The 23274-nt window shown below is 38.4% G+C and overlaps 1 protein-coding gene across 1 annotated transcript in view; it reads left to right on the top strand.

The window, feature by feature from the left end:
- Nucleotides 1–23019, top strand: part of cnga3a (cyclic nucleotide gated channel subunit alpha 3a) — a 40920-nt gene extending 17901 nt beyond the window's left edge. Inside the window, exons 4-6 of the mRNA XM_069892542.1 lie at nucleotides 16537–16641; nucleotides 18541–18647; nucleotides 21617–23019. Coding sequence (XP_069748643.1) covers nucleotides 16537–16641; nucleotides 18541–18647; nucleotides 21617–23019 — 1615 coding nt within the window. The remainder of the gene's footprint in view (nucleotides 1–16536; nucleotides 16642–18540; nucleotides 18648–21616) is intronic.
- The last annotated feature ends 255 nt before the right edge of the window (nucleotides 23020–23274 follow it).

Here is a 23274-nt window from a genome sequence, read left to right on the forward strand (position 1 = left end):
TTAACGCCGTTACCCACAAGAGTCTTATCTAACTCTCTTTTGAACATAGTCAGCGAATCCACCTCTACCACCCTCTGTGGCAGAGCATTCCACAGATTCACACTTCTCTGGGTAAAAAAATGCTTTCTCATCTCCGTCCTAAAGGGCCTACCCTGTATTCTTAAACTATGCCCTCTAGTCCTCGTCTCCCCCATCATTGGGAACAAGTAATCCGACTTCACCCTGTCCATCCGCCTGATAATTTTGTATACCTCAATCATGTCCCCCCTCATCCTTCTAAACTCCATCGGATACAAGTCCAGTTTTTCTAGCCTTTCAGCATATGTCAACCCCGCCATCCCTGGAACTAACCTTGTAAATCTGCGCTGCACACCCTCTATAGCTAGTATGTCCTTCCTCAAAATTGGAGACCAAAACTGGATGCAATACTCCAGGTGGGGTCTCACCCGGGCCCTGTACAACTGCAGAAGGGCGTCTCTGTTCCTATACTCCAATCCCCTCTTTATGAAAGCCAACATGCCATTTGCCTTCCTCACAGCTTTCTGAACCTGCATGTTAGCCTACAGTGACCGGTGAACAAGTACACCCAGATCCATTTGCACCTCCCCACTCCCTAGCTTGTCTCCATTTAAATAATACTCAGCTTTCCTATTATTGCCCCCAAAATGGATAACCTCACATTTGCTTACATTGAACGTCATCTTCCATTCAGCAGCCCACTCCCCCAACCTGTCCAAGTCCCTCTGCATTTTCCTGACATCCTCCTCACACCCCACACCGCCACCCAGTTTAGTGTCATCTGCAAATTTGCTCATGTTATTAATAATCCCCTCATCCAAATCATTTACATAAATTACATTTGACTTCAAACAGAGATCGCAGCATATTTGTTCACGCCGCATCTCAAAATCTGTGCTCATTGATCCTTTAAATCTCTTCTGGGCATAGGGATAAATTGGGGTATTCCATCATGAGGGGTTCTATAGTCACAGGTTGTGCAGTGCAGACTATTTCTCAACCACCTATCTCACTTCCCACATTGACCTGCCGCACTTCCCACACTATCTATCGCTCTTCCCCACCACCCACCACCCTTCCCCCACCGCCCACCTCCCTTCCCCCACCACCTAACTCCCTACCTCTTTCATGCTGCTGTCCTCTGTTTGCTCCACAGAAGAGTCTTCTGGAGTTGACTCATCTCCCCAGAGATTGTCCAGGAACTGTGCAAAGTCTTGTATAATTTTATTTTGAATCCAGTGATACAGCATAATAACCGGCCCCTTCTGGTTCCCAAGCCCGAGCTGCCCAAATGCGTCAACATGGTCAATCAACTGCCTAACCAGTATGTCTTTGGAACATGGGAGGAAACCCACAGAGACATTGGGAGAACATACAAGCTTCTTACAAAATGCAGCCGATTTAAATCCAGGTTGTTGGTGATGCACTGACTGCTACACTAACCATGCCGCCCAATGCTAACCACGTCACCCCTTTCTTAAGATTCAGGGTGGAATCTACCTTAACAATGTTTCTGGATTATTTGAGGTATTCAAGTTGGGAATTAGCACTACACACAGCATTGGTTTTTCACACCAACAATGCAAAAGCTCTGCCGAAGCGAATTTGCAGATGACGCCACAGTCGTCGGCCTCAGCAACAATGATGAGTCGCACTACAGAGAAGAGGAGAAAAATCTCATGAAATGGTGTGAACGTAACAACCTGAGTCTCAATGTGGACAAGACGAAGGAGATGATCATGGACTTCAGGAGGACCAGGGACGACCACCCCTCCACTACATGTTTATAGCTCGGTGGGGGAGAGAGTGGAGAACAAAAAGTGGCCTATCGTGGACGCACAACATCTCCTCACTCATCAGGAAGGAGCAACAGCAATTGCATTTCCTTAGACAGGCAAGGCTACTGGCCACCATTATGTCAACTTTCTACTGGAGCTCTCTCAAGAGTGTCCTAGCCAGCTGCCTCACAAAGTGGTACAGTGGCTGTAGAACATCAGATTGGAAATCGATCCACAGGACCGTAAGATTGGCAGAGAGGATCAATGGAATCTCCCTCCTCCCCCACCACTCCCGTTTCAACGTAACTTATCGAGATCATAGTTTAAAGAAGGCTAGCAAAATCTGCGAGGACCCCTACCACTCCGCACACAGCATCTTGCAGCTACTCATGTTGGGGAAGAGATACAGAATTATTAGAGCCAGAAACCACCAGGTAAAGGAGCAGCTTCTTCTCACAGCTAGTTAGACTGATGAAACCTGTTGAACTACTAAAACAACTCCCCGTGACTCTGCGATTTATTAATAATATTTATTTTAATATATGTATAAAGGTTCTCTGTATATGTAATGTTTGTCTGTATATGAGTTGTGCCTGTATGTGTGTTTGCACTGCTCTGTACTGTGGACGCTGCTTCATGGGACTGAACTGATTGAATTGGATGATAAATAAATAAACTTGAGTTTCTTCATCGGTTTTATTCTGGTACTGGTGCTTTTCTATATAATGATGATTAGGTTTGATGTTCGTTCCACACAGTGTTGTTTTATTCCTATATCACTGGATTCTTTTTCCATCTTGCACTCAAATAACAACTAATTTTATTATTTTTTTCATTCTTGGGAACCATTAAGGCAAGTATTTAACTCTCTGTTTCATGTATCAAGGGGCTAACCACTCAGACAGGTTGATGCTTTGGGCTGTAGCAGGGTTATTGCTTAAAGGTGATGTTAGTAGAAGGGTTTGAGGAATTAGACTGAGAATCAATGGGAGAACTTTCAAGATGTTTTTTGTGGTAATGTATTAAAACAGAAAATGCGATATTACATAAAATTTTCTTTAGTTTACTGCAAGGCATACAAAGACTCACTATCAGCAGAAATTGCCCAGCGGCCTTTACAGTCAGCGAAAGAAAAAACAAAAAAGATCCCCCCTCACCCCCCCACAACCCCGAATCTCTGTCTGTGGCTTCGCCTTCAGTGCTCCCGCTGCCTCTGCAGCCCAGACAACCTGCTGTCCAAACGATCAGCAACAAGAGCTCCAGATGCACACCTCTGACACCATCAGGAAGCTTCCAGCACCCTCTCGCATACCACTTCTAGACAATAGGAGTAGGACGTGCGGCCCTTCGAGCCAGCACCGCCATTCCCTGTGATCATGGCTGATCATCCACAATCAATACCCCGTTCCTGCCTTCTCCCCATATCCCTCGACTCCATTATCTTTAAGAGCTCTATCTAACTCTTTCTTGAAAGCATCCAGAGAATTGGTCTCCACTGTATTCTGAGGCAAGGCATTCCACAGATCCACAACTCTCTGGGTGAAAAAAAGCTTTTCCTCAACTCCATTCTAAATAGCCTACCCTTTATTCTTAAACTGTGTTCTGGACTTCCCAAAAGTTGGGAACATGTTTCCTGTCTCTAGCGTGTTCAATCCCTTAATAATCTAATATGTTTCAATCAGATCCCCTCTCATCCTTCTAAATTCCTGTGCATACAAGCCCAGCTGCTCCAATCTTTCAACAAATGACAGTCCCGCCATCCCAGGAATTCACCTCGTGAACCTACGTTGCATTCCTTCAATAGCAAGAATGTCCCTTCTCAAACTTGGAGACCAAAACTTCACACAATACTCCAGGTGTGGTCTCAACATGGCCCTGTACAACTGCTTTGCTCCTATACTTAACTCCCCCTTGTTATGAAGGCTATTAGCTATGCTATTAGCTTCCTTCCACTGCCTGCATGCTTACTTTCAGAGATTGATGGACAAGGACACCTAGATCTTGTTGTTCTTCCCCTTTTCCTAACTTGACACCATTCAGATAGTAATCTGCCTTCTTGTTCTTGCCACTAAAGTGGATAACCTCACATTTATCCACATTAAACTGCATCTGCCATACATCTGCCCACTCACCCAACCTGTCCAAGTCATTCTGCATTCTCATAACATCCTCCTCACATTTTTCACTGCCACCCAGCTTTGCATCATCTTGAAATTTGGTAACGTTACTTTTAATCCCTTCATCTAAATGATTATGTATATTTTAAATAGCTGCAATCACAACAGCGAGCCTTGCAATTCCCCTCTAGTCACTGCCTGCCATTCTGAAAGGAACCCGTAATCCCTATTCTTTGTTTCCTGTTTGCCAACGAACTCAACTAACTTTCTATCCATGTCAGTATCCTACCCCCAATACCATGTCCTCTCATTTTGCCCTCTAATCTCCTATGTGGAATCTTATCAAAGGCTTTCTGAAAGTCCAGGTACACTACATCTACTGGCTCTCCCCTGTCCATTTTCACTTAGCAAGTCCAGTTACATTCTCAAAAAATTCCAGAAGATTAGTCAAACATGGTTGTTCCTTTGTAAATTCATGCTGACTTGGACTGACTCTGTTCTGATACCTGATACCTGGTACCCCTTCGGCCAGTCTCGAGCCAATCTCCAGCAATCCACAGCCAGCCTGGTGTGAGTTTCTTCACCACAATTGCCAGTAGCCCGCAGCTATGTGGGCTCCTTGCCTCGAGTCATCAACAGCCCATCTCTTCTGCTTTCAAATGGGGAGTGTTCTCCTTGTTTTTTGGTGTCCTCCACTTCCCTGAAGTCTGCAAAACCTCGTGACCGCTGTCAGTCATAGGTGCTGCCATCTCGAGCCAGACATCACGGTCTTGGGATTTTAAAATAAACCACAATTGACTCCTTCAGCAGGCCTTTTAAAGCCTCCACGAAACCATTGGTAGACAGACTGGGTGGTTGGACCTCGTGGGGACCTTCACTCCTTGCTCTCCTTGGGTATGCACCAGTCACTTTTGTTTTGCAATATAGCATAATCTACAACTTTGGGGGGGAGTTGCATGTATTGTAATGTATGTCAAAATAAGCAGTATAGACCAATGAAGAAAAATGATTTAATTTTAAGCTTGGACATGTAGTGTTATGATTCTACAAGACAAATTTCTGGAATTTCTATCTCAAAGAGGACAAAATTCCTTTGGTGCTGTGCTGATCTTGTCTCCTTTACCTTCCGCACAGAAGAGAACAACTGGCAAATGCACTGAGATCAGATGAGGAGGAGAAAGGATAGGGTTACTCTATCTATCACATGTTCCTTTTACACAGAGCTTGAAAGCTGGGTTTTATCCGCCTTTTGAATGCAGTGTGAAAAAATTGCAAAATGGATTTGGGGTGGATTTGCCCATTTTCAATCCACCTACATAGGTATCCTCAGTGATGGAGGGTATTTAACTCACGGAGCCAGCTATTTTTGGTTCTATGTAAATACACAAGCTGGTTTCCTAAGATGGGTCATGTCTACGGGAATACCAAGGCTTTACAGTATAAAAGGGGCTTCACTGTCGCTTCATAATATCTAAACATCTGTTTGATTCATCCAAAGTTTTTACCTACCTGGAAGACCAATGTAGCCATATATCCATGTATCTATTATACCCATCATTTTTGGAAAATATGCAATTTCATATTAGCTGTGTGTGGTAAAACCAGTTGGATTTAACTTTCTGTCTAACTGCTAAATTTAATTTCCTGCACTCAAATAACAACTAATCGAGTATTGCATTCAGTTCTGGGCACACCAAAATGGAGAGTTAGGGATGGGTGGGGGGAGGAGGGGGTGGAGAAGAGGTTCAGTGCACCTTCAACAATGCAATTAGAAGAACAGGTTAGAAACAAACACTTTGCTTTTCATGAGATTGTGGCAATCTAATTGTGGTGTTTCAGGTACAAAGTAAAAATTAAAAAAGCATTGTCTCTGATCGAATAGTTCAAAATTTTAAAAAAATTGTAACCTTAAAAGTTGTGCCAGGCCACCTCCGAGAAATATCAGAAAGCATTTCTTCATGTGAAAGATAGAGGGAATAGGGAACCTCCCTCCCTCAAAATTGATGCAAGGTCCTTTGGAAATGTCAAAACCTTGTTAGAGACAAAATATAGGTAAGCCACTCCTAACTTACTTACTGAATGAAGGAGCTGATCAGCCTACTCCAGTTCCCACCTGTCATCGATAGGCATTGAATTTCAGTGTATTTTTAATGGATGGTATAATTTTCTCCTTCACACTGCTAGTCTTTATTAGCAAGTGGTGTGAAATACAGAAAACAGCCTTGAGTTCTCATATTTAATCTTACTGTAATAGCTTTTTCCATCTGGCTTTTTATCAAACTGCTGCCAAAGTATGATTGTATTTCATGAAGTTTGTGATGTATCATATGAAGGTTATTTTAGGAGAAAATATTGCTCCAGCTAACCTGCTTAGTATTCCTTGTACTGTCCTTGTGAAGGATTTTAGATTACAGGTCATTACTAGATTCTCACAGCATGGAAACAGGGCCTTCAGCCCAATTTGCCCACGCCAATCGAAATTCCCACTGGCACTAGTCCCACCTGACTGTGTTTGCCCCATATCCCTCTAAAATCATCTTATCCATTTATCTGTCTAGATTTTTTCTTAAACATTGAAGTGGTACTAGCCTCAACCCATTCCATCCACCTACCATCCTCTGTGTATTAAAAAAAAGTTATCCCTCAGGTTCCTATCACATCTCTCTTCCCCTCACTTTAAGCGTATGTCCTGGTTAATGATTCTCCTACATTAGGCAAAAGACTCCCAATTTATTCCTCTCATGAATTTCTACACCTCCATGAGATCATCCCTCATCCTCCCGTGCACTAAGGAATAAAACCCTAGACTGCTCAACCTCTCCCTACAGCTCAAGCCCCCCCCAAATCCTGGCAACATCCTCGTAAATCTTCACTGTACCCGCTGCAGCTTGACAACATCTTTCTTGTTCGCACAGTGACCAAAACTAAACACAATGTTCCAAATGTGGCCTCACCAATGACTTATAAAACTGTAACATGACCTCCCAACTTCTATACTCAATGCTCTAACTGATGAAGGCCAATGTGCCGAAAGCCATTTTGACCACCCTATCTACCTGTAGCACCACTTTCAAACTACTATGTACCTGTACTTCCAAATCCCTCTGCTCTACAACATTCCCCAGATCCCTCCTATCACTATAATGGTCAGACTTCCAAAATGTGACACCTCATATTTCCCTGCAAAAAATTTTATCAATCATTCATAAGAACATAAGAAATAGGAGCAGGAGTAGGCCATTCGGCCCATTGAGCCTGCTCTGCCATTCAATAAGATCATGGCAGATCTGGTGATAGGCTTATCTCCAGCTACTTGCCTTTTCCTTATGATGCTAAAATCTATCCAGTCTTATCTTAAATAGGTTAACTGAGGTAGTCTCCACTGCTTCAATGAGCAGCGAATTTCATAGATTCCTCTGTTCACCTGCCCAACTGATAAAGCCTTGGTGCAATTTTTAACAATAATCTTCACTATCGACAATACCAGGTACTTTCATGTCATCTGCAAACTTGCTAATCAAGTCATATATGTTTTTGTCTAAATCATTGATACAGATGTCAAACAGCAATGGGCCCAGCACTGAACCCTGTGGCATATTACTCCAGACTGAAAAACAATCTTCCACAATCACCACCTGCTTTCTAACATGAAGCTAATTTTCTATCCATTCTGCAATCTCACCTTGGATCCTTTGTGACCTACTGTGTGGAATCTTTTTTTAAAAAAAACTTTATTTATTCGTTCAAAAAACAAATAATATATGACATATGTAGCAATTAAACATAAACATGAACGTTTTTTTAATAGAAAAAAAAGAAAAGAACCCCCCCTTCAGCCAACTCTCCTAAGGAGAGCCATAAAAAAAGAAAAAAGAAAGAATATTAAAGAAAAAGTTAAATATACATATTAAAATCTAGTCAATATAAATTGAAATGTAAATATTCTGAGTATAACAGCCACTTATTAATAAAAATATTATAATTATCATGCGAAACATATGTAATTTTTTTCCATTATTAAACAATATTTCATCTCATTATGCCATCTATTAATATCAATCATATTTGTATCTTTCCACGTACTAGCAATACATTTTTTCGCTACGGATAAAGCTAAATATACAAAAGCAAGCTGGAACTTATCTAATCCCAAACCTTTCAGAGGTTGCAAACTACCCAATAAAAATACTGTTGGATCTAAAACTATTTTAATCTTATACAGGCATTTTAAAAACGATTGAATTTTCTTCCAAAAAGATTGTATATATATACATGACCAAACAGCATGAAAAAAAGATCCAACCATATCACCACATCTAAAACACAAATCTGATTCATTAAAACCATATTTTTTTAATTTTTCAGGTGTCAAATATAATTGATATAAAAAATTGTAATTAATCATTGCATAATGTGCATTTATCAATCTAGTTACACAATCATAACAGATATCTAACCAATCATCTTCAGAAAAAATAAAACCAATGTCCGCTTCCCATTTAATTTTAGATCTATCCCAACCCTTTTTATCCATACCATCCTGTAATATTTGATACATAGATGAAATATAACCCTTCTCTGGTACTTTCATAAGGGAAATCTCAAATTTAGTCATTTTAGGTAAAATAATATCTCTACCAAACATACATTTTACCAAAAATCAAATTTGATAATAAAGAAATAGAGTTCTTATCAATACAAAATCTTCCCTCAGCTGATTAAAAGGTAAAAACTTACCCTCTTTAAAACAGTCTCCCAAATTTTTCACACTTTTAAATCTCCAATGCAATAAACTTTGATTATGTATTGAAAAAGAAATAAGTTGATTATATTACAATGGAGTCAAAGCCAATAATTTACCCCTAGAGCCTGCCATTTTTCTTTATCCATAATTTCATTAAATGTTTTAGTATAGGCACATTATATTGTTGTAACAAATTTATATTCCATCTAAACAAAAATTGATGTATTTCAAATTCAGAAATACTTGCCATCTCAATTTTAGCCCAACTAGGAGGCTGTACCAAATCCATCAATGAACTAATAAATTTAAGTTGGGCTGCTTCATAATAATTTTGAAAATGTGGTAAACATAGTCCCCCTAATTCATATTTCCAAGTTAATTTATTCAGAGCTACTCTCGAAAATTTACCCCTCCGTAAAAACTCCCTAACCATTTTATTCAAATCTTGAAAAAAAGTTTTATCAAGTAAATATGGAATAGATTGAAACAAATATTATATACGCAGAAAGATATTAATCTTAATTGTATTTATCCTACCCATTAAATTAATAGGTAAATCTTTCCATTTAATCAAATCAGTTTTAATTTTTTTCATTAACGGAGCATAATTTAATTTATATAAAGATTGATAATTAACATTCAAAATTATACCCAGATATTTAATTCGATCAGTCCACTTCAAATTAATAATATTCTTATAAATTGAATAATCTCCTTCACTTACCGGTAATATTTCACTTTTTTCCCAATTAACTTTATATCCAGAAAGACATCCATATTGTATTAAACATTCCTTTTAATGTAAAAGTGACTGAGCTGGGTTTATTAAATACACCAATACGTCATCAGCAAATAAATTAATTTTATATTCCTCATCTAAAACTGTCATACCTTGTATCTGTGTATTTTGTCTTATCAACTGTGCTAAAGGTTCAATCACTAACGCAAACAAAGCTGGTGATAAAGGACAAACTTGATGAGTTGATCGAGTTAACTTAAAAGATTCCGAAATCAAACCATTCATCAATACTCTAGCTACCGGTTTACTTATAGAGCCCTAATCCAACCAATAAAAGAAGGACCAAACTTAAATTTCTCCAAAACTTTAAACAAAAAAATTCCATTCCACTTTATCAAATGCTTTTTCTGCATCTAAGGATATCACCATCAGTTGATCTAAAGATTGTTGAAATCTATTAATCAAACTAATCAATATTTAAATGTTATCTCTACAACTCTTAAGAGCAAAATGTTATCTGAAGCATATCTATTCTTTATAAAACATGTTTGATCAATATGAATCAACTTGGGTAAAAATTTAGCCAATCTATTCGCTAATATTTTAGCTATTATTTCATAATCTACATTTAACAACGAAATTGGTCTATATGAAGATATTTTCAAAGGATCTCTATCTTTTTTAGGAATTACTGTAACTAAAGCACTAGAACAAGACTCAGGTAATTCATAATTATCTCCAACTTGAAGTAATACATCCCCAAACACTGTAGAGAAATCATCATAAAAAATTTTATAAAATTCAACCGAAAATCCATCATCACCAGGCGATTTACCATTCGGCATTTCCAGCATAGCCATTTTAATTTCCGAATCAGTAAATGGTTCTTCTAACTCCTGTATATCTGCATCCTCTAATATCGGTAAATTCAACTGTGATAAAAAAAAGATCAATTGATCCAGTTTCTTGTTTTCCTTCAGATGTATATAACTTTTTTATAAAATGAATAAAATTCATCATTAATCTCACAAGGTTTATAAGTAATAAGAGAATTCTGTCTCACAGCATTAATAGTCCTCGATATCTGTTCTTTCTTTAATTGTCACGCCAATACCTTATGTGCTTTCTCTCCCCATTCGTAATACCGTTGTTTAGTCCTATTAATCACACATTCAAATTGATAAGATTGCAAAGTATTATATTCCAATTTCAACCTAGATAATTCTAATTTCTAATCTTCTTTCGCATGTTTCTGTAATTGCTTTTCTAACTCATCGATCTGTTTCTCTAATTCAAGACTCTGATTTAATCGATTCTTTTTTATTTTAGAAATATAACTAATTATTTGTCCTCTCAAATAGGCTTTCATAGCATCTCATAATACAAACTTACTTTGAACAGAATTAGAATTTTCTTTCAAAAAAAATTAATTTGTTTTTTCAAAAAAATCATTAAATTCCTTATTTTTTAACAACATTGTATTAAATCTCCAACAATAAGCCATTTGAATTTTCTCAAAAGTTTCATATGTAAAATAAAACAGAGAGTGATCTGAAATCACCCTACTTTTATATTCCACTTGTTGTTTTTTTCCCTTGTAAACGTGCTGATACTAAAAAGAAGTAAATCCTTGAAAACGATTCATGTCTAGATGAATAAAAGGAAAAATCTTTCTCTGTCGGATTAAGATGTCTCCAAATATCTACTAAATTAAGATCTTTCATCAAAGCTTGGACCCGAATTGCCATCTTGGATTTCTTAACTTTCTTCGGAGATTTATCTAATAAAGGTTCCAAACACAATTAAAATCTCCACCAACTAAAATATTATCATTAGCCTGACCCAAACATAAAAATGCATCCTGTGCTGAAATCTATATGGACAATATCCTAGACCAACCTTCTTGGTCATATCTTCAAAAACAGTTACATTTGTGAGACATGATCTCCCAGTTACAAAACTGACTATTCCTAATCAGCCCTTGTCCATCCAAGTGCATGTATTTCTTTCTCAGTATACTCTCACTTAACTTACCAACCACAGATGTTAGGTTCACTGGCCTGTGGGTCCCAGGCTTTTCCCTGCAGCCTTTCCTGAACAGGCAAAACATTTGCCACCCTCCAACTTTCTGCCACCTCACCCGGACTTAATGATGTCTCATTAATCTCAGCTAAAATGTCTAGTGTCGTAGATAGTGAAGACAGTTGCCAAAAATTGCAGCAGCATCTTGATCGGTCGGGCAAAGGAACGGTTGATAAAGTTTAATACCGAGAAATCGGACCAATGCAACGATCTGGGGAGTTGGTGTAAATGACATTTCTAATGGTGCGCATACCTCTGTTCACAAACCTGCTGCTACTTCCCCTGTTCCGGGCTAAAATATAGAACACGATCTAGGCAATTTCAATGAATTATCTGTGAAATGTCGATGCCATTTTGTGAGTGCCAAGGGAATTTCATCCTTTCTGACATTATTGTATTTTGCAATGTAACAGCTTTTGCTCCTTGGCACAGTTCAATGTAAACCACAGCAACAACAAGGTTGAAAGGTAAGCAGCCAAGCTTGATTCATTCTCCTCCCTTTCAGAGCTCTGTATTAATATGCAGTAGCCTGTAGTAGTGTAGTCGACCCTGACAAAAGCAGACTTAGTATGCCAAGATCTTGTGTGTCTGAGTAGTATTCAAGTGGAGGAGCAATGAATCAAAATAATCCTGTGAAATGATACATTTGGGTTCCAAATGTACATTGAAAAAGCTAGAGAGTGACCTCTAGGATTTGCATTGCTGGGCAGAAAGAGAATAGATGGTTTGATAATAATGGATGCTTATAAGCCCGTTCATATTGATGTGTGAATTAAATAAATTGTTATCCTATTAATTGTGCTTAATGTAGATACTTTGAGCATCAAACAAAATGGTTTTCACTGCAATGTATGATCTTATTTATTACCTCATTCTGTGTGAAATCTAAGACAGGGATCAATTTTACAGTGACAGGGATCAATTTTAAAGATAACTGAGCCGACGTTAGTTAAAACTCCATTGATCCATAAGTTAATTGACAATGTAGAAAATAAAGAATAGAGATGAGGTCCTGAAATTCATGTCAAAACATACAGACTTATTATCTAGTGACTGGTGTCTTTTTAAGTAATTTTAACAGGCAGTATTGAAGGTAAAAAAAAAAATCTTTAAATATACACGAGCATGAGAGCAATCGATTGGGTGAATGCAGAGTCTTTTGTCTCTGACTTCAGTAGGGGAATCAGGAATCAGAGGTTGCAGGTTTACATTTTAAATTTACATTTAGACATGGTCACAGCCCATGAACCCAAATATCACCCAAAAATCTCAATTAACCTACAATCCCTGTGCATTTTGAAGGGTGGGAGAAGAGGGGAGCACCTGGACGAAACACACACAGACATGGGGATAAAGAATAAATTCCATACAGATGGCGTGGGATTTGAACCCCAGTCGCTGGTGCTGTAATCGTGTTGTGTTAACTATTACACTAACTGGGGAGGGAAGAGAAATTTAACGGGAACTTTTTTTGCACACAGAGGGAGGTGGGTGCATGGAATGGGCTGCTGGAGGAGGCTGCTGAAGCCAGTGCTATTGTAATTTAAAACAAAAGATACATAGATGAGATGGGTATAGAGGGAGATGGGCCAAGTGTGGGACTAGTGTGGGCGGGGCATTTTGTCCTGTGTGGGAAAATTGCTTGACTCTACAACTCTTAAGAGATACCTCAAGGTGTAATGACAATAATTGGCATTTTTTTTTTGGCCTGCAGTCATGCTCCTAGCAATGTCAAGGAGGTTAAGGCAGCTAGAAAATTTCTAATTTAGAAAGAATGGCTTGCAACTTGCAAATCAACACAAGAAAATACAAGAAAGACCATAAAGCAAAACTGTTCAAAATTAAAATGAACTTATGTATCTTTCTGATTTCTTGTTGGAAATCAATGGGAGAAATCAAAATAATTTAAGTGCACAAGAGAGAATAAATAAAAAGGTTTATTGTAGATGTTTATGTTCTATTAAGTTTTACTTTTTATTCTATTTGTGGACTGTTGTAGAAATCCGGACAGAATTTTACAAATGCAATTTAAATTTGCATTTTGCGACGTTTAATTAGAATTCCTGCCCTATGCGACCATATCCCACCTCTCCGTCCTGTCACGGATGAGGTCTGTGATGCTTAAATATGAGTTGCAGATTTTTAATGGCCACACAATTAGGTGGAACTTCAGCTTTCCTTTTCTGTTACTAACATGAGATAGAACTCCCAATAAAATATTTCAACATTTAAAATGACCTTTGGAGGGGTTCTAATAAAAAAATGTAACCCAAAAACTGTGCTTTTGCTATTTGTGTCCATATGCCAATTTACAGCATAATTTGAAAATGATTGTTGCCGTCAATTAAAATATCAGAAATTATTTTTGACCCAAACACAAAAGTGGAGGAGAAACTCATCAGGTCATGCAGCACCTGTAGGATGTAAAATGTTTTGGGCCTGAGCCCTTCTTCCAGACATTTATTGGGTCAGGTTTTTATGAAATAGAATCTTATTGATGTCATTAGAGCTGAATTTTGGAAGTGGATTATAAAGCACACCTCCTACCTCAATGAAGATTTAGTACAAGCATTTCGTGGCACATCTCTTTGCCAGTACGTCATTGTCATATTGCTTTATAATGACACCATAGTAGGGAATTCAGATAATCTATGCCTCGGATCAATTCTGAATTCATATGGGCATAAATAAGTTGATTAATTTTCCAAACAACCTTCATGCAAGAGAAAAGTAATAAACTGTAAGAAGACATTCAAACTGTATCTAATCTCCAAATATGGACCTTATCTGTGATCAGACTATTTTATCAGTCAGTGTTGCCCTTTCTACCCTTCATCCTCCATAATACTCTTTAACAAGCAGTTAAACTCTACTGTTCATCATGCAGTAAGGTGGAAGAAAAGAAAGAGATGAACAAGGAGGAAAAGAAAGATGAGAGAAAGAAGGAAGAGTAAGTAATCAAAATGAAAGTGAAAGACATTGCTCGCAATCTTCTAAAATTCTTTATTAACAGATTGATTGGAAGTCGCTCTCCTGATTAACAGCTGGTTATCTTAAATATTTCCGACAAACATTATAGTTTATCAAATATTCAGCATTATTAAAGAAGGTAAATATTACCCTTCAATTACTGGGCAGGGAAGTGGGCAACACCTATCTAGGAATAATGGTTCATCATTCCCTGAAGGTAGGATCTCATATGGATAGGGTGGTGAAGAAGGCTTTTAGTATGCGGGCCTTTATAAATCAAAGCATGGAGAACAGGAGTTGGGAAATGATGTTGAGACTGTTCAAGGCATTGGTGAGGCCAAATTTGGAAAACTGTGTGCAGTTCTGGTCACCGAATTATCGGAAGGATATCAACAAGGTAGAGAGAGTGCAGAGAAGATTTATAAAAATGTTACCTGTGTTTCAGAATCTAGATTACAAAGAAAGATTGAGCAGATTAGGTCTTTATTTCTTGGAGCGTAGAAGATTGAGAGGCGATTTGATAGAGGTATTTAAGATCATGAAGGGGATAGATAGAGTTGATGTGGATTGGCTTTTTCCCTTAAGGGTAGGAGAGATTGAAACAAGAGTTCGTGAGTTAAGAGTTAAGTTTAGAAGTAACATGAGGGGGATCTTCTTCACTCAGAGAGTGGTGGCTGTGTGGAATGAGCTTCTGGGAAAAGTAGAGGCGGCAGGGTCCATTTTGTAATTTAAGGAAAAATTGGATATGTATATGGATGGGAGGGGAATGGAGGGTTATTGGCAGGGTGCAGGTAGGTGGGACAAGAGGAGAGTACTTGATTTGGTGTGGACTAGAAGGGCCAGGATGGCCTGTTTCCATGCTGTAATTGTTATATGGTTTACTGGTGATTTTGCCTGGTCCTTCCTTCGTGATTTCACTCCACAAATTATTTTCTCTCATGGCCTGCTATCCTTCCCGAGTCATCAGACTCCAAATCCTTTTTATTTTGGCATTAAAACAGGACTGTAGGTCACCCTAAAAATGTAAATTTAAGTGCTATACTGTACTTACACTGAATAAACTTCACTTGCGTGAATATATAAACTTTAAAGCATTTTACTTTAGTTTTAGTCACATTCTTTGAAAACATTTAACTATCGCTGCATCTGCAGGTTCCTCCCCCTCCATGGAGTCACTCAATAGAGACATTACACTATAATAAAGAAGGATTATAATTATAGATAATTAGCTTTCCCATGCCCAAGGTTTACAGATAAAGCCTCTGACCGGGATAAGCAGGGATAAGGAAACACTTTAACAGAGCAGCATCAACCAGCTTTTCATCTGGGTAATGCCATTTTATTCAAACACAACTTTATTCAAGCTCGACCAAGTCACTCCACTGGCTGAATATTTGCTCCCCATCTTCACCAAAGGTTTATGTGTTACTTCTGAGACCATTTGTTTTTACTATCTTAAACTTTTATCTGTTGTTTTATTCTTATTTATTTTAATTTTTAAAATGTATCTTCCTTGATTTTTTTTGCCGGTTGCTTGAATTCTAGATACCATGGATTTTACTCTTACTTTTACATTTCTAATTTAGTCAGATTTATGCTGATTAATTATTTGTTCAGTGAGGTGATTTATTTATCGGATGTGTTTGAACTTGCAAATGGTAAATACAGGTTGGAATACTTTTAATTCATTTATTGTTGGATTGTGTCACGTACTTTGGTGTAAGGTTGATTCTTCCACTCATGACTAAGATGTTATATCCGAGCTTATATTTGATGTGGAATTAACTAAAGCTATCGCTATAGATTATGCTTAGATTACAGTCAAATTTACATGAAGTAAACAACGTAATTAACCAGGCAAAAAGCCAGAAAGCCCCTTCTATGCCGTTTTATATTGAATATTTAAATGAAGCAGTGTATCTCATTACTATTTCTCAATTTGAATTTTGGTAATTTCAAAAATATGCAAAGGAATTTGTGTGGTGAAATTAAAAATCTTATTTATTGTGTTCCTACCAAATGAACATAAATGGATTAAATGTTTTCAGTGTAAATACCTTCTATGACATACTCTGTTTGCCTTTCCAGGAAGAAAGATATGTACATTATTGATCCTGCAGAAAACCTTTACTATCGGTGGCTATCCATTATCACATTGCCTGTATTGTACAACTGGTGTATGCTTGTGAGCAGGTAGGTTTCAGAATAACTCAGTAAGTAACAACAGTCGGTTTTATGTTTTTTTCCGCCTTATAAGTCAAAACAGAAGCCTCTATTGAGGATGATGTTGAAACTAACTGGGCTCGTCATATTAACAGAGGAAACCTATCTTCACACTCTGGAACATGCAAGTGTGAGGGAAGCACAAGAAAATGGTCACTGCTATCGGTGATCCTTTGGTTTTCCACAAGGATCATTTCTGACAAAGAGCTCAGGCCTGAAACGTTAGTCATCCTTTGCTTTCTAAGGATGCTGCATCATCTGCTGAGGTTCCCCCCCCACATCTGTGTATTGCACTACAACCCCAGCGTCTTCTTCTTTGACTCATTTCTGAAGACTTTGTAGAAAGGAATCAGTTGCCGACTGATGATCAGCTCAATGATTTGCGCACTATTCTTGATAGAAATATTGGTAAAGACATCCCCACTTGAACTTTTAATGGTGTACCAAGGCTCTCCCTGTAAAACAAATTTTATGCGAGGCGTTTAATTCCCTCATTATAATTACTTCATAATTTATTTCATGTTTGTGAAATTTTAGCCATTGTCTATGTATATTTCAACTTTTATCTTGTTTTTTCATAAAATGGTGAAAAAATAGTTAGAAATTAGAGCCTTTTGCTTCCTGATTTCCTTACAGTAAAGGTGAAATTTATACATTTAAATTTTAAATGTAACAATATTGAATTCGCGCCTTAACTCTCGTGTATGCGCCAACCAAAATCCAATAAGTGAACCCACTGCGCACGCGCCAACCGAAGACTCGTGCATGTGCACAGTATCAAGATGGCCGCGCCCAGCCTACGGACTTTGGGACACTGACTAACAAAGTCAGGACACGTATTTTGGTTCTTAAATGCCCCGTATCCCTATTATAGTTTGTCAAATACAACACATCTGCGTAAATTTAATATTTCTTCTTATAAATGTTTTTTTAAAACTTCGGTCATATGTGCGAATGGACGTAAGTCACATAGGACACAAGTTGGGGAGTACCTGTACTTAGGCTTAAATACAGAGCTACATAACTGATGATACGAGTCCATTAATCAGCAAGAAATGTACAGCACTGCACAAACCACTGCCATGAGCAGATCTTGGGGACGTGATCACCTCAAAAGCCTCTTGATTTAAAATGTTGATAATGACATGAAACTTAAGTATCAAACATTTTAAATACTGAGATTTCTCTGTTCTTCTACTTCAAACCTAAAACCTTTTCTTCACAGAATCCGATCCACAGCCTGAATATTCCCATGAGCCCAGACCTTGTTCAGTACCTAGATAATCTCGATTCCTGCCATGATGATTCAAAGGCTTTAGTAATAAGAGAATGACAGCTTAATGATTGAGTCCTTTGTTTAGGTCAGCTGGGAACAAGCCAAGAATAGCCCCAGTAATCAGAGAGAGAAGGAGACATAGACCTGATGTGTTAAATCTGTCCGTTACTCCCTGGTTATTACATAACCTGCTGTGTACTTCCAGCACGTTCTGTTTTCATTTCAGATTTCCAGCATCTGACATATTTTGCTTCTGAATGTAGCCAAACTCTCTTTCACCTGGGGTGCACAGATGCAGCTGAAGGAACCTTCCTGACTACCACCCCAAGTAGTGAAAGTGAGTCAAGTCCCTGGGTTTAAAATGTGCACTAATCTTAAGAAATTTTAGACATATAGATTAAAACATATATCGTAGATATGCTGAACTGGCCTAATGCTTTGTCTTTAACAGATGCTTGCTTTTCTCCATGCTAACTTTGAATCCATAACATTAAACATCCAAGCGTGGGCCGTACTACCATACTACATTACACTAACAGAAAACATATACTGAGTCTTCATTGCCATTTTGAACTTTGCATCCTGTATTCTAGAGCTTGTTTTGAAGAACTTCAAACAAAAAATCTCACTCTTTGGCTGGTACTGGATTATACATCAGATGTGATCTACATGATGGATTCATTTGTCAGGTTTCGAACAGGTAAAGAAGCCAGTGTTTATTTTTTTTTTAATCAAACAGCTTTGTGTTTAGTCTGTTACTTTCTTGGAATCACTGATGGAGCATCTGACAGACAGCTCCAGGACCAAGGTTCAATCCTGACATTCTGGTGTTCTTCCATGTGGGTGCACCAGTTTCCTCCCATAATCTCTAAAATACGCAGGTTAAAAGGTGAATTGACCACTGTAAATATCCCATAATCTGTGTCCCTGGTGGAAGGCAATGGGAGCATGGGGGAAATGGGATTAGGATTTAGCATGAAAGGGTGCTAAACAGTTAACACAGATTCTGTGGTCTGAACTGCCTGTTTCTGTGTTCTCTGACTCCATGACACATGTGCCCTGTCCATTCTTCTTTTGTCTTCACTTGGTCAGACAGTTAAATAATTATGTCTTCCATCTGATGAATTAGATCTGTAGGAGGATCTGGCTGGAGCTGTGAGTGTTTCATTCTGATGAAGGTCAACCATTGTTTATATTTCAAAAATAAAATACATACAAGAATACTTCAAATAGTACATGACTTTCTTTGCATTCATAGTTTCATTCAGTCTAAACATTTAATGAAAAACAAATAATTTAGAGATACAGCACAGTAACAGGTCCTTCCTGTCCATGAGCCCACGATGCTTAATTGTACCCATATTACCAATTAACCTGTACCTCTTTGAGATATGGAAGGAAACCAGAGCACCCGGAGGAAACCCATGCGGTCTTGGGGGAAAAGGGACAAACTTCTTGCACACAATGGTGAATTTGAACCTGGGTCACTGGTGTTGTAATGCCATTGTGCAAATCGCTGCGCTAATTGTTTCAGTTCTAAACATTTGTAGTGTTAGCAAATTCTGGGGAGTGAGCACCATTGCCACTTATGTGGCCTCCTGGGAATGATACAAACTTCAAGTGCTTGACAGGCTTCGACACAGAGCTTAGTCCCTCTCCGTCTAGTGGGAGAAAGACCATAGACTAATGCTCTTTTGCACAGAGCCTTTGCATTGGTTGAACCAAGCTTCAGTGCATCTCCTGCCACCTGGAATTTTCTCTTTTGGACATCTCATTGTACTAGAGGACCAAAAGGTTGAAGGCTAACCTAGCTTCATCCAAAGTTAGATTGGTCGGCCCATTTTGATCTTGTTACGAATTCACTAGAATGAGGCGAGGTTGAAATCACTTCAAATTTGTCATGTTTAATTGCTTGAGGAGCAATGTCCCAGGTTGAAGTCTACATTACGATGGACTGAGACCAAACTACAGAGATCCTGGTTGAAGTACAAAAATTACTCTTGTAAAAGCTGATATAACAGGAAATTATTCAATCGTGCAGTCACAATTGTTAGAAATTAAAGATATCAATTTGGGGTTAGACAAATATTAAGAGATTTTTTGAGTTTAGCAACAACAGTAGTGGAAAGTGTATAATTCCCATTAGAAAAAAATTCTTACAATATGAGAGATGATTATGACAAATTTTGTCAAATATGAGAGCCTTATATGAGATTTCTGGATATAGATTAATCCAGACCTTCTAATCCAACTCCCACCTTGAAAATATGGTATTTACATCAAGAAATCTATTATGGTATTATAAACGTAATTATAAGTATTATTTTAAATGTCTTTCTTTTTTTCTATCTGTAGTGATTAGGGAAGGTGGGAGGTAGAGGGGAAAAATTGAAAATTATTTAGTATCTATTGTGCAATGACATTCCAAGCTAATTTGAAATGTATGAAAAATACTAATAATTACAATGTTTTTAAAAAGAAATGAAAGTAAAATGTTGAAATTACAAATTAAATTAATCCTTCTGCAGTAACTTGATTCAGGTTTCACAGTGATTCTTCCACATATCAAGTTCTCCAAGTGCAATGTGAACATTGCTTTAGATGGTGTTTGGATTCACCCACCAAGGTATCTCCACAAGCCCATCTTTCCACTATTGAATCAGTTTCAAGAAACTTCATTCTGAGATTTCTTTTACAGGAATTCAATACCAAAAAACCCTAATATTTGCAGACATTATTGAAGTATCAAAAAATTTGTTCTTCCCAAACTATTAGTCGAAGGAGCTAACACTTTATAGTTTTGGATAAAGTGCATAATTTTGGATAAAGGATTACAACAGGAGCAGTTGGGAAGGTGACCCAAGAAGTGGCAAATGGAATTTAACTCTGACAAATGAGATGTGTTGTGTAAGTCAAACCAGAGCAGGACTTGTGCAGTAAATGGTAGGATCCAGGAGAGCGTTGCAGAACAGAGACACCAAGAGTACATAGTTCCTTGAAAGTGGCAACTCGGGTGGACAAGATGGTGATGAAAGCATTTGGCATGCTGGCCTTCATTGGGAAGGGCATAGCGTACACAAGTTGGGACTTCATGATTTAGCTATCAAGCTGCTGGTGAGTCCACACCGAGACACCACAGTAGAGACTACTGTGTGCAGTTCTGGTCATCCTGCTGTAGGGAAGACAACAATAAATTGGAAGGAGTGCAGAGGAAATTAACCAGGATTTTGCCAGGATATTGTTAGAGGTTGGATAGGCTGCTTCTTTATTCCCTAGAGCAGAGGAGATTGAGGGGGAATCTTAGAGATTTATAAAATCATGAGGGGCATAGACAATATTAGTATTCATAATCTTTTTTTCCCAGGATAGATGATTCTAGAACTAGAATGTATAGGTTTAAGGTGAGAAGGGGAAAATTTAAGAGAGATACAAAGGCACTTTTTTTCACTCTGTATGTGGAACAAGTGACCAGAGGAAACCACAGAAGACATTTGGACACGTGGATAGGAGGGACTTAGAAGGATATGGACCACATGCAGGCAAATGGGACTAGCCCAGAATGTCATCTTGGTTGGCATGGGGAAGCTGGGCTGAAGGGCCAGTTCTATGATGTATGACTCTCTGAATCTGATCCTCTACAGCTTAGTAACATTACATTTCTTCACTTAGGTTTTCTTGAACAAGGACTGCTGGTTAAAGACACAAAGAAATTAAGGGATAATTACCTGAAGATGCCACAGTTTAAATTTGATGTCCTTTCTCTTTTACCAACAGACTTAGCATATATTAAGTTGGGATTTAATTACCCTGAAGTGCGATTTAATCGTCTTTTCCGCTTTAGCCGAATGTTTGAATTCTTTGATCGTACAGAAACCAGAACCAATTATCCCAACATGTTTCGAATTGGAAATCTTGTTTTGTACATCCTCATCATTATCCACTGGAATGGCTGCATTTATTATGCAATCTCCAAATCAATTGGATTTGGTGTTGATACTTGGGTTTACCCAAACATATCCCACCCTGACTATGGACGACTTAGCAGAAAATACATCTATTGCCTTTACTGGTCCACTTTGACCTTGACCACCATTGGAGAAACCCCTCCTCCAGTTAAAGATGAGGAATTTCTATTTGTGGTCATAGACTTCTTGGTGGGAGTCCTTATCTTCGCTACCATTGTTGGTAATGTAGGCTCTATGATTTCGAACATGAATGCCTCTCGGGCTGAGTTCCAATCCAAAATTGATGCCATCAAACAGTACATGCAGTTCCGGAAGGTGAGTAAAGACCTGGAGGCCAGGATCATCAAGTGGTTTGACTATCTATGGATCAACAAGAAGAGCATAAATGAGAAGGAAGTTCTCAAGAACCTACCTGACAAATTAAAGGCTGAAATTGCCATCAATGTTCACTTGGACACCCTAAAGAAAGTCCAGATATTTTCTGACTGTGAAGCTGGCCTCTTGATCGAATTAGTGCTGAAGCTACAGCCCCAAGTGTACAGCCCTGGAGACTACATCTGCCGCAAGGGAGATATCGGCCGAGAAATGTACATCATCAAAGAGGGCAAGCTGGCAGTTGTGGCGGATGATGGAGTGACACAGTTTGTGGTCTTGAGTGATGGCAGTTACTTTGGGGAAATTAGCATCCTAAACATAAAGGGCAGTAAAGCTGGCAATAGGCGAACGGCCAACATTAGGAGCATAGGCTACTCTGATCTCTTCTGCCTCTCTAAAGTAGATCTGATGGAAGCCCTGACTGAATATCCAGATGCCAAAAAGATTCTGGAAGAAAAAGGCCGTCAGATTCTGATGAAGGATAACTTGATAGATGAAGAGGCAGCAAAAGAGGGTGCAGACCCAAAAGACCTGGAAGAGAAAGTGGAACGAATGGAGTCCTCCCTGGATAGTTTGCAGACCAACTTTGCCAGGCTCATGGCCGAGTACAAATCCACACAGCTAAAGCTGAAGCAAAGGCTCACAAAGGTGGAAAACAAAGTGAAAAACTTTGGCAGTGGATACCTGTCTGATGGCTTCGAGAGTGCGACTGACACAGAAATGGGCAAATAGTGATCGTGTTCTTTGGTTCTTTTCTAACCATTTTGATACTAGCATTTACTGCTGAGAAAATAAATTATTTTGTATGAAACTGTATAGGGATAGTTTACATGAAAAACAGATGATACGAAGGTTGAAGGAGTTGTGGATAATGTTGAAGGTTGGTTACTGAAGGACATAGACATAATGCAGAATTTGGTGGAAAAGTGGCAGATAGAATTAATTCCTGATAAGTTGAGGTGATGCATTTTGGAAGATCAATCTCGA

This window comes from Narcine bancroftii, chromosome 7, assembly GCF_036971445.1.
Source record: "Narcine bancroftii isolate sNarBan1 chromosome 7, sNarBan1.hap1, whole genome shotgun sequence".
Classification (NCBI taxonomy): Eukaryota; Metazoa; Chordata; class Chondrichthyes; order Torpediniformes; family Narcinidae; genus Narcine; species Narcine bancroftii.